This window comes from Euprymna scolopes, chromosome 2 (genome assembly GCF_053919585.1).
Source record: "Euprymna scolopes isolate OS-2025 chromosome 2, ASM5391958v1, whole genome shotgun sequence".
Taxonomy (NCBI): Eukaryota; Metazoa; Mollusca; class Cephalopoda; order Sepiida; family Sepiolidae; genus Euprymna; species Euprymna scolopes.
In genome coordinates, this window is record NC_136483.1 from 133,182,974 (window position 1) to 133,196,208 (window position 13,235).

The window sequence follows — 13,235 nt, forward strand, 5'->3', positions numbered from 1 at the left end:
AGCCATGGAAGTATTTGTCTGGAAAAAACAAATTGCATGCAACACCAAGAACGAAAAGTCGCAACCAGGAATAAATATTGAATGTAGAAAAACAATTTGGTAAAAAATGACTTTCATTTTCAGAAGTGCATTTGTAACAATATGGCAATGGTTTCGGCCAAAAAAGTATGTCCTTCCTTTGTCTGGGGGCAAGCAGATAAAGATTTTATTCATCCTGTTTGTTGAACTGTTTATTATATGTGTTAACACACACCCGCATCAAACATTACATAAATCATCACGAACACTAAAGACAAAAACAGAAACGGACACATATACAACATTATATACATGATTATATAGCATTTACACAATATAGTCTTCGCTTATATACATTTGTTATATACTTTCCCAATAGAACAATGTGTAATTTTCAACTGATAATTTTATGCAGTTTTTCAATTGTCACTGTCAGTTTTAGCTTTATGAAAACAGTAACTATATTTGTAATTTCTTTTTGGTAGAATAATTTATTATGAACAACTTTAGATGTCCATATTTGTAAAAAAGACGCAGTGCCCTTGAAATTGATGCTTATAGAATTTAAAATTTCCTCAGTTATCAGCAGAAAGATAGTCAAAAAGGTCAGAGCTTGAGGTGAAGGAAAAGAAAACTTTGATGCAAATTATCAACAAGAACCTTGAAGAATTTGAATGGAATCATCTGCCAAGTTTTGAGACAAAGATTATAGACTGTTAGAAAATGTTGGACTCTTGACTGAGAGAAATAGGACGATAAAATGGATGATGGTGATTCTAGAAAATCTATGCATATATTATTAAAACCCTGTGGATCTTGTTATCTTATAGAAAATGCTGAGAAGAGATCTTTTCTGACATCTTAACTGATGAACATAAACAGGCTATAGGTAGTTTATATGAACAGTGACTATATGTGCATATACATAAGACAAATGACCTAAACCCGGATGATCTAGTTTTCTTTTCTTTTTTTTTTTTTACTCACCTTCCCCCCCAAACAAGGTATATCGTCACTTGGACGTAAGGGGCTACTATTTGGGACGATGCTATGCAGAAAGATTAACAAGATGTTGGTTTACATTACATTTGAACTTCTGCAGTCAGGGAAGCAGTTAACAGAAAGGGAATTCCAAAGTCTAGATGTTCAAGAGAAGCTATTTGAGTAGAAAGCTTTCTGGTATTTAGAGACCTCAACAGTGAAGGAGTGTGATTTTGCTGCTAAGTGGGGTTTTCAGGGAAATGTACGTCGAGGGGGCACAAGTGCAAGGAGTTCATCAGAGCACATTCCATTAAAATATTTGTAAAACAAGCACAGGGATGCAACATTGTGGTGATGGGACAGGGGTTGGAGCTTAGTTGACAAATTGCGACCTATTAGATTGAAAACTCTTTTTTGGACCTTATCCAAGAGGGAGAGACTAGTGATAGATGCACCAGCCCAGATGTGCCAACAATATTCCATGTATGGGCAAATGGCTGCCTTATAGACGTACAGAATACTCTCAGGTATGAGTAGTTTTCTAGCACAATAGAGAGAGCCCACCTTCCTTGCAGCAGCCTTTGCAATATCCTCAATGCATTTGTTCCAGTTCATATTTCCTGTGAATGTTAAGCTGAGGAGTTTGAATGGAAGAATTTTCAGGTAAGGAGTTATTTGTCATGGATGTCGGTTGTGGGAGAGGCTTCTCGTAATTGTTAAAAGGAAAGCAGCTCAGTCTTACTAGCATTAAATGTTATCATCTATTTACATCCCCATTCCACTATGGTCTGTAAGTCATTTTCTAAAGATTCAGTCATGGTTTTAGATTTATGTATATCCGTTCTTCCTTCATGCGTCGTATCATCAGTAAATGTACTCATCTTGGACACAATATTAGCGGGCAGGTCGTTAATTAACATCAGGAATAATAGTGGATCAACCCCTGAGGCACTCCTGCATTAATGTTATGCTGCTTGGATGAACACCCATCAATGACAATCTGGATAGTTCTATTGTCTAAGAAGGATCTAATTATATTTAGTATTTGTCCAGTTATACTGTATTAATTAAACAAAGTTGGTTGGTTGTTTCTGTTTTACGGCATATCAACCCTTTTCGGGTTATTTAATGCCGAATCCAAAGATTTTGAAGAAAAATTTTTAATAGAATATATTTGTTGTTTTCAAATCAGTTTCTATTTAACCCATAGTTGGGACCCTAACAGGTACTACCACTCCGAGTCAGAGTGGACCTGGGAGCAATGGTAATTAAAGGGTGGCTCCACACTCCCCAAAGCCCGCAAGCTGAGGCCTCACCACTGGATATAGTTTAAGGTCATATCCAGGACCAAATTAAACAAAGATAATTCAATATCAGGTTGATTCTCAGAGGAAGCCTATTTTGCCTATTGATTAGCTAATTTCATTTTCTTTTTGATTGGTTGGAAAGATAAAGATCAGAATTTCTCATCTGATATGATTCTCTCAGTATAAGTCGGGTTAGATAACTTGGATATGGTCCAAGAGAGAGCACAGCTTATATTTCGTAAGTCTTAATGTTTCAATGTATCAGATTCCAAAGTTGGGAGTGACTATTCTCTACAAAGAAGCAATTTAAATTTTTGATGTTGACTCCTAACTTCAAAATCTGATGATGGACATCGTTCTGACTTGTCTTTCAAGCCTTTTCCCCCCCGAATTTTAAATGAATAAACCACCTTCAAACGATACTATCAGTAATCTCCTTCCCATTCTGCCCAAAATGTGTATCAAATCATAAAATGATTGTGCAGTGGTCCATCTGTTATCGAAGTGGGAGAACAGAATATGACTTAAGTGAATATCATAATCAACATGCATTTTTAATCTAAGGTTATAAAATTATGATGATATATATATATATATATATATATATATATATATAAATAATATAATATAATAATCTAAGGTTATAAAATTATGATGATAATATATATACATATATATATATATATACATACATACATATATATATATAATATAATATAATAATCTAAGGTTATAAAATTAAAAAATTAATAAAAAGTGAACACGGTTATACATTTAAACTGCATAATAATAAATTGTATCTTTCTGTGTTATCACCTTTCATGTTCATTTTCAAAAATACAATCATCTGCTCAACAAAGACAAAATACAATCAGGAAATATTTGTACTTTACCCATTTTCTTTTTTTTTTTTTTTTACACAGTGATCACCACTTATCAAGGCCCGGAAGCCACTCAGGGATAAGGATTATTGCAAGTACATTACGTTAGTGAGGAGATTTGCTGAAATGTTTACTTAAGGGGGCGGTTCATTAGGAATTTGTTAACATTGGACTTGAAGACAACCCAGTTGTAGTCCGAAGGGAAGCAGGCAGACGGAACAGAGTTCCACAGGCGTGCAGTTCTAAGAAAGAAGCTTTGTTCATGGAATCTGCGTTTTGATTTAGGTACAGATATAGAGTGGGGGAAATTTTTCACAGTGGATTCAGCTAGACGGGTGTTTTTCGTGAAAGATTGGCGAGGGGGGACCAGAGATTGGAGTTCAGACGAGCATCTGCCATGGAAATAACGATAAAACAAGGACAGGCTCGCAACGTCTCTTCTGTGGGAGAGAGGTTGCAGGGTAGAGAAAAGGGCATCCCCCACTAAGCCACGAAGTCTATTTTGTACTCTGTCAAGGCAGGATAGGCTGTCCTTAGCAGCTCCGGCCCAGATATGGCAACAGTACTCCATCCTTGGACGTACTTGGCTTTTATATAGATAGAGAATTGCATCCGTAGTGAGATATCTTCTGGAGCGGTAGAAGGACCCCACCATCTTTCCAGCGACCTTGACAACAGACTTGATGTACGTGTTCCATTTCAGATCAGGAGTAAAGGTCAAACCCAGAAGCTTGTCAAAACACGGGGCCTCACAAAATGAATTGTTCCAAAATTGAATATAATGTTAAACATTAACAAATCAAACATAAACAAATTCCTGACAAACCGCTCTCTTAAGTAAGACACTCTATCAAACCTCCAATACTAATGATTACTACAATACTATCTCATTGATTACTGTACACGCAATAACCCTTATCCCTGAGTGGCCTCCGGGCCTTGATAAGTGGTGACCTCCATGTAAGAAAACAAAAAAAAAACATAGAATTTTGCTGTGAGAAAAAAATTATCAGTATTATTCGGATGTTGAGCTAGGATCAAAGTGTAGTGTCTGTTTTGTTCCTGGTCAGGTGACAAGCAATAAATAGATCTCTCATGGTGAAAAATAGAAATATTAATTTTAAACAAATAAATATTTGTTTATTTTATATAATATTGCATTGTAATTTGGCTTAAAAATGTATATCATACATATTTTATTTTCAAATTTAAACAACGCTTATATCACAGAGAACACAACTTTGACTTAAAAAAAAACAAAAGAATTAATGATAGATATTGTCTATTTACTTTCCCCTTTACAAGGGTAAAACTCTGGATGAAAATGCAAATTACCTGCATAGTTCCATCAGCACTTCTTCAGGGAAATCATGGTGACTAAATGGTTAACGACATGGACTGACAACCTGGATGTGTGAAGTTTGAATCTAGTTAGTGCCACAGAAACACTTCATGTAGGGATGTTGGCAACCTTCACATAATTCCTCCTGTATGTACTCAATGTCTTTCTAACTAAAACAGATATTGAGGAAACGAATGCTAACATGGTGACTTATACACTTGAAGGTCAGAGGTTATATTGAGGAAACTTGTAAATAATGATCAAGATGAGAACAGTATTATGCAGAATCCAAATAATACAAACAATCAACTGATTCATATAAAATGTATGAATGACGCTCAACTACAGCATTTCCTTAAAGATGATGGCCTCTCAGAAGCAGTAAAATATATACAAAGTGTCTGCAAGAAGTTTCCAGACTTTTTTCATATGGGCACTTTTATTGATAGCACACACATGAAACTCTAGTTCCCTTCAAAGTAATCTCCAGCTGCAAAACACTTGTACCATTTCAATAAGCCCCACGGAAATCCTCTTGTATGAGCGTGTCAATGACCCACGTCACAGCCTCTTTCATCTCCTCAATTGTTTCATAACAACAGCCTCTAAGGTTTTCCTTGAGCTAAGGGAATAACCTAAAGTCACAGGGAACCAGGTCTGGAATATAGGGAGGGTGAGGAACTGTCCTGATGCCCATCTTGGTCAAATAGTCTGTGACAAGGATGGAGCTGTGGCCTGATGGAAATACCACTGACCCGATTTGAAGAGTGCTAGCCTCTTCCGATGGAATCTCTTCCTAAACTCCCTGAAAATCTCAACATAATATTCCTTGTTGACTGCCTGTTCAGTGGGAATCCAGTGCACGTAGATCATGCCAGTGCTGTCAAAAAAAAAAAAAAAAAAAAAGGATCATCATAAGTTTCTGAGTGGATTTGCTCTGTCCGGCATTTTTGGGTCTGGGAGAGCCTGCATGCTTCCATTGGGAATTCTGTCTCTGGGTCTCTGGGTCATAATAGATCCAGCTTTCTCCACAGGTCACTAGAGCATCAAGAACTGTGGGATCTGCATTGATCAGCTCGACCATCTCCCTGTTGTCTTTCTTTCTGATCTTCTCAAAGCACCCTTGAGACAAACTTTGCGCAAATCTTCTGCATCTTCAGTTCCTCACGAATAATTGTGTGTACAGTTCTCTCACTGACATTAAACTGTGCACTTATTTTCATTATAGACAGACAACAGTCCTTATCCATGAAATTCTTTATTTGGCTAATCAACTCTGTGTTCTGACTTCCTTACTCCTCCCACAACTCTCATCGTCCCTCAGACTCCCTGCCTTCCTTGAATCTCTTATATCACTCAAAAACTGATGCTCAATTCATTCAAGATGGTCCAAAAGCAGTCTGAAGCATTCCATATATTTCTGTGGCATTTATTCCAAGTTTAACAGAATTTTATTGCATATCATTCTTTTACAGTGTCCTCATGTCCAGATTGCATTTTTGAAATTCATCAGCTGTGAAAATCAGGCTTTAGTAGGGTGTATTCCAATTCCTGCTGTAGCTGTTCATTTGAACCTGAAAGCATAAAAATTGGCGAATCATCTCATAAGATGTATACCAATAACATACTGAATTTTCAAGAGTCTGCAATAATTTTAAGTGCTTGTACAAAAAGTTTGGAAACTTATTGAAAACATCTTGTAAGTACATAAAAGACTAAAATGAAAATCTATTTATATTAATTAAATATGGAAGTTCCATGGGTCCCATTAGTATCGCTTAAAACAAAATTTTTTATAACAGGTGCAATAATTACGAATTAACCCAATAATTAAAAAGTAGAAAAGAAGTGCCATGCACCCCTCCCAAAAAAAAAAAAAAATTAAAAGTATATTACCCTTCAATCTGTTTCTGAAGATCATAGATCTCTTCAACTTGAATTCCTTGGACACCTAGAAGATATAAAAAAAAAAAGAAGTGAAATGCCCTTGTGCAAGACTTGGTTGATCTGAATAAAAGATGTTTTAGATGGAAGACACTTTTACCCATGTGAGATTTTACAACTATATGCAACCAATTTTTGTCTGTTGTAGTTTAACTGGACTACAGCTCATTAAAACTAAAGTTTTGTTGACATGTAGGTAGTCAGCTCAATCAGTTGTGATGTCTCTCTATAGTAGAGGCAGTGATGATCGTGTTGTTTTCTTTCTTCTTCATTCTTTGCAGCTATAATGATCATTGCAGTTGTAGTAAAGAAAACAATACACACATATTTTGCTCTGATTTTTCCATTTTTATTTACATTTTTTACAAATACATTGATTGCAAGTTCATCTTGAAGATTAAGTATTAATCTCTTATATATTTTTATGTCCTACACCTATCAGTGTAGGGCATAAAATATGTCGTAGCAGGTCAAATAGTGTGAACCTTGAGAGAGAGCGTTATTTAAGTACATTTTCAGTACAGATGGAAGCGAGTGAAATTTACTCAGGCAGCCAGCAAAGTCAGAATATAAAAATCAAATGTTGTCTAGACAAAATAAGTTAGCGCAGGTGCTTGATGACATAAGAGCTTGGATCACGTGTTCATCCAATTTGGGTGCACCTGGATGAGCTGTCAGTTGAATGACCCTTAAATAAAAAATAATTCTAGTTACATAATTATACATTGAAAAATAATTTTAGACTATTTTTTTTGTAATGAACAATTTTTTCTATCTCTTATTGCTTTCAAAAGACACTATTTTCTCAATAAAAACATTTAAACTGCCACCTGCCCCTTTGTGTTTTCATCCAAGAAGTTTATTATCATTATATATTGATTTTAATCTTCACAAGGAGCCACAAAAGTTATGCAAAACTGCTGTTGGATGGATATTTTTCTAGTTCTGTATACGTTTAAAAAATGTACAGACAAATAAAGATAAAATAACTTCATAACATCCTGGGCAATGCCGGGTAGATTCAGTAGATTACATAAATTGGAGCCTGTCATTGGGGTTGTAATATGAACTATCCATTTAGCATACGAGTTTACTTATGGCTGGTGAAGAGTGTTCATGTATTTCTGCTGACAACAACCACTAATGTATAAACATATACTGTATATACTTGTATATAACGTCAATCTTTTTCATTTTTTATTTCTGTTTTTGCTTTCTTTTTTACTCACTCCAAATCTTTTCACCAAGACGAGAAATAAAAAGTAAAAAGAAAAGAACAAAAAACAAAAGGAAAAACAAAAGTAAAAGGTTAAAAAAGGACTGACTTCTACACAAGTATATATGCCAATAATAAATCTTTGTCATGAGTGGGGTGAGAGAGAGGGGTAGAGGAAGCATGTGAATTGATAAATGTTAAGATTTCAAATTCAATAGCCAGTCGACTCTCATCTCAATTCAAGATAGTTTATATAACGTTTTGCAAATGCCCATTCTGGGTATAAACCTTTGTAGTCGATGTAGCCATAATTCGCGGGCATTTATTTAGTGATGAGTGTATTTTTTTAATTTTTTTTATTACATTTTCACCCCAAACAAGTCACATTGCCACTTTGGTGTAGGGGGCTACTATCAGGGGCAACAACTACTGGGGTACTATGTAGGGATTTGGGCAGCAAGATGTCAGTTCACGTTGCACTTGAACTTCTGCACGTCAGTAGAGTTGAGGAAGCAGGAACCTGGAATGAAATTCCAAAGTCTAGCAGTTCTGGGGAAGAAACTACTGGAGTAGAAAGATCTTTTACATCTAGGGATCTCTACAGTGTTGGGGTGGGACTTTGCAGCCTGTCGGGTCTGTCGAGGGTGTTCACGTCATGGGGGCACAAGTGCTTGCAGTTCGTTAGAGCATTCACCATTAAAATACTTGTAGAACAAGCAGAGGGATGCAACGTTTCGTCGATGGGGCAGAGGCTGAAGCTTAGATGCCAGTTCAGGGCCTATCAGATTTGCGACTCTCTTTTGAACCCTGTCAAGGAGCGAGAGACTAGTAGCCGATGCACCAGCCCAAATATGACAGCAATACTCCATACATGGGCGAATGGTTGCCTTATAGAGGTACAGGATACTTTCGGGTGTTAGTAGTTTTCTAGCATGGTAGAGAGAGCCCACCTTCCTTGCAGCGGCCCTGGCAATGCCTTCAATGTAATTGTTCCAACTCATGTTTCCTGTGAACGTTAGGCCAAGGTTGGTTGGTTGTTGTTGTTTTACGGCATATCAACCTTTTTCGGGTTATTTAATGCCGAATCCAAAGATTTTGAAGAAAAAATTTTTAATAGAATATATTTGTTGTTTTCAAGTCGGTTTCTATTTAACCCATAGTTGGAACCCTAACAGGTACTACCACTCCGGGTCAGAGTGGACCTGGGAGCAATTAAAGGGTGGCTTCAAAGCCCGCAAGCTGGGGCCTTACCACTGGATATAGTTTTAAGGTCATATCCAGGACCCCCATTGAGGGACTTTTACCCTCTGCAGGGGGGCAGTCGGTGTATTCTAATGCCCCACCGACAGGGCCGGTTAGGCCAAGGAGTTTGAAAGATGTACTCTCAGATAAAGAGTCGTTGTCCATTGCTATAGGTGGTAGAGAATCTATATCTGTAGATAATCTTTGCAGGATTATTTTTGCATTAAATCCCTGAGTATTTTCTTTTCCAAAGAGTTGTGTTTCTGTTTTAAGCAACTGCATTTTGTTTCTTCCAGGTAGGTATGTGTCTATGTCAAACAGATTTTATTCCTGCCTAGTGACGTTTCCAACACACCACACCCAATATTCAACATTCATATCTTTTCCAAAAAATAAATGCAATAAATCCAATTGGATTTGAACCCAGCATGGTTGATTCCAAAGTACACATCAGTATTCATTACACCTGAGAAATTCAAGCCTTACTTACCAAAATCTTCCAGCAGTAAAGTAAAAAGACCTGAAAAGAAAATGAAAAAAAATTATTTTTTTTAAAAAATAATTTAAAAACATAAGATAAAATATTTTTAATCTAGTGGAGTGGGTGGGGGGTGATCAACAGCGGTTCGCAATTTGCGATATAGCAGTCTTGAAGTGGTTGCTTTTTATTTTACATAAAAATGTAAACAATTTACAATGATTTTGTGTGTGTGTGTGTGTGTGTAAACAAACATATTGCATTCTAAAGACTTACATATATGTATAATATGAGTATTATTTTTTAAATATAATTATCCACTGACGTGTTTCGTCGTCTACGTCTCATCAGAGTGGCTGAATCTAAACCTAAACCCCTTACCGCTCATCCATCTTACACAACTGTTTGGATATATAGTGATTTACTTAGATGTTGTTTGGTTTTGTTTTAGTGATACATTTTGAATGGATTCAATTATTTAAGAAAGTGCATTTTTACCTAAATGTGAGTTGGGAATAATTTTCTCTTTAACCAAAACAAACAAACAACATCTAAGTAAATCGCGATATATCCAAACAGCTGTGCAAGATGGATGAGCGGTAAGGGGTTTAGACTCATTACCGTGGGGTGCCGTTTTCCAATCTCGCTAGATTCAGCCACTCTGATGAGTCGTAGATGACGAAACATGTGTCAGTGGATAATTATATTTTAAAAATAATATATATGCCGCTCCCCATGTGGGGGTACAAATTGGTTAAAGGGAAAATTAATCCCAACTCGCATTTAGGTAAAAATGCACTTTCGTAAATAAATTGAATTTTGGAGGAGGTGAAAACTATTTATTTTATGAAAATATTTCTTGTGATTTAAAATGTTCGCCATGTATTCATGCGCCTTGTGAAATATCACGTCACTACCGCTTGTGCGTAGCGTAAATAGCCAGTGAAATGACGTCTGTGCGCATGTGCAATCAGCCGATATACGCCATTATAGCTGATTTTTCGAAAATAATTCGTTGGAAAAATATTAATATCTCCGAAACTATTAATTTGCGACGGATACGGTTTTCTGATTCTTTTTCAGCACACCGAAATCTACAAAAACAATATATTTTTTCTACTACTTCGAATTCACGCTTTTTCTAAAATAATACCCTTGAATGTACTGAGAAATTATAGGGAATACAAATCTTTATAAATATATAGTGGCCGATAGGATGTATTACTGTACACATAGATTCGAAAAAGTTGTCAAAAAACAAATATATAACAAATAAATGTTATCAAAGGCAAGATAAGTTACTTTTCTGCCAAACTGGATATATTTTTTGTGTTTTTATTCAATGTAACATATTTATTCAGCTCGAAAACCATAGTGTTTACCGATGTATTCGAAAATTCAAGATGGCGTCTCACACCCTCTTTAACACCGTAAGTATGGAAAAAGGTGTTATAAATAATAAACTAGACAAAATACTATTAAAAACCCGCCGAATATATGTCAACCTATGTCACGGTAACATATATTGAGCGAGTTTTTAACAGTATTTTATCCGGTTTTTTATTTATAACATCTTTTCCCACACTTACCGTGTTAAAGAGAGAATAAGACGCCATCTTGAATGTTCCAATACATCGGTAAACAGTAAACACTGTATGGTTTTCGAGCTGAATAAACATGTTACATTGAATAAAAACACGAAAAATATATCCAGTTTGGTAGAAAAGTAACTTATCTTGCCTTTGATAACATTTATTTGTTATATTTTTGTTTTTTGACTGCTTTTTCGAATCTATGTATACAGTAATACAAACCCGATAATACTTCACACGCACAAAGAATTGGGAGTAGAGAGGGTAAATTATATATTACTACTATTAATTATGGTTTACAAACTCATAAGCAAAGGCAATATTTTTATTTACAAAATACGAATACATTTTATTCGTTTAGCTGGGTCACAGCGCTTCGAAGAGCCTCTTCAGAGTGTCTAAACAAACAAGCGTTTCAGGCTGAGATTGAAATTTGTTTTGACAACAGGCAGGCGTCATCACAATTACACTTGCTAAAGTGAGACTGAGATATTTATATTATATTTCTCAGCAACCAGGAGCGCTCTAGAGTATACATTATTATATATTCATAAACGCAAATGACGACTGTTGAAGAAATAATGCTAAAAGTACTTAAAGAATAATTCAATTCATACCTGGATCACTTTCCAATTCAAGCCAACCTTTGTTCATCGTGTCTTTCAAATAAACATTTGGATTCGCCGGTAAAGCTACATTTACAAAACCACTGTTTCGTAAAACGAAAGCGTACAGCTATTTTTATAAAACCATTGTTTCGTAAAAAAAAAAAAAAAAATGATAGATAGAATAGTAATTTACACATTTTCTTAAAGTTTCCCCCAAAGTTCAACAATAAAATGCTTTTAATTAATTAAATTATAAATTAAAATAAATTTTAATTACTATAATTGGAAATAATTATATTTTATATTATTAGTTGCTAGATTAGTTTTTGATTATTTGCTGTTGAAACTTCTTTAGGTGTTGATTTGATCAATTGTTTTTTTTTTCTTTTCTTTCATGTATTGAAATATGGTTGTTGGTGCTTATTTGTTTATGCCGATCATTTTACGTATTAAATCCGATGAATTAGATGCATTGTTAATCGTAGAATTTCCTTATGTTATGGTCTAAATGTAACTGATATAAAAATTAAAACCAAATTCTGATGATCCAAGGGGGATAATTAGTTGATAAAATTCATAAAGTTATCTCCCTTGAATAAAGGTGTATTATCTAGGTACAAACAATAGTGGAGGAATAAAGATTGGGAAACATATTTTTGAAAGCGGGCTTATAATTTTTTTTTTTTTTTTTGTAGGTTTCCGACTACTTTTTGATTGTATTAAAAAGATTAAAGACTAAAGTTAATTTCCAAAGGGGGGGGATATTTGTACACGCGAAAAAAAAGTTTTAATGAAAAATGTTTTCACGCCGATATTCAGAATCAGAAGCTTACAAATTCAGTTACATTGTGAAGTTAAATAAATTCATTTTAAAAATCCTTTGAAAGATAAATAATGGTTTTCTGTGTCTATTTCAAAGATAATTAGTTAAGTAAAGTCCTAAGATATTGAATTAAACAAACAAAAAAGAAAACCACCTTGTTTGTACAAAAAAAAAGAAAAAAAAGAAGGTTAATTAACCCCCAAAAGCGAGAGATACTAGCTCCATTTAAGCAAACGCAAATGCAAACGAAACGTGTGTTGTATAATTTTTACCATTTTCTAATTAAATTATTTATCTGTGTTCCTGCTTTTAAATTTAAAAATAAAAAATTATTTTTCAAGATTATATAAAAATTATCTTACGCCGAAAGTTTGACGTTCATTCAAGCTAGGAAGCTATTAGAATCTGACGTATAAAAATTATGCGAAACATAAAACAAAAGTAGAAATATTTTTTACAATTATAATTTTTTGTGTGAAAATATTAAATAAACAATGCTTAATTCAAAGATAATATCGGTAGTTCAAGAAATTAATTTTTCTTTGAGTCATATCAAATTCATTAATACGAACTTTAGGATTTTTTTCGTAATGTTTCTTTAAAAATTAAATATTTCTTTTTAATTGTAACAATTTACGATGCTTTATTTTCATTAAAAAAAAGCAAAAATTAATTCATGCATTTTTTTTACTACTGAAAACCATAACTTTAGTCAAGGTGTTTATTGTTTAAATAAAATGATACATTCCCACCAAGATTCAAATAAAAATAATGGGTTCATTATATTCCGTGATCATTATTTA

The 13,235-nt window shown here is 34.5% G+C and overlaps 1 protein-coding gene across 2 annotated transcripts in view; it reads right to left on the reverse strand.

Moving 5' to 3' along the window:
* Positions 1 to 11,731, reverse strand: part of LOC145296176 (ubiquitin carboxyl-terminal hydrolase BAP1-like) — a 41,763-nt gene extending 30,032 nt beyond the window's left edge. For both annotated transcript variants that reach the window (XM_080142392.1, XM_080142387.1), the window contains exons 1-3: positions 11,619 to 11,731; positions 9,422 to 9,451; positions 6,426 to 6,480 (exon numbers count right to left, since the gene is read on the reverse strand). In XM_080142392.1, the coding sequence (XP_079998518.1) occupies positions 6,426 to 6,480; positions 9,422 to 9,451; positions 11,619 to 11,655 (122 nt within the window). In that variant the 5' untranslated portion in view covers positions 11,656 to 11,731. The remainder of the gene's footprint in view (positions 1 to 6,425; positions 6,481 to 9,421; positions 9,452 to 11,618) is intronic.
* Between the last annotated feature and the right edge of the window lie 1,504 nt (positions 11,732 to 13,235).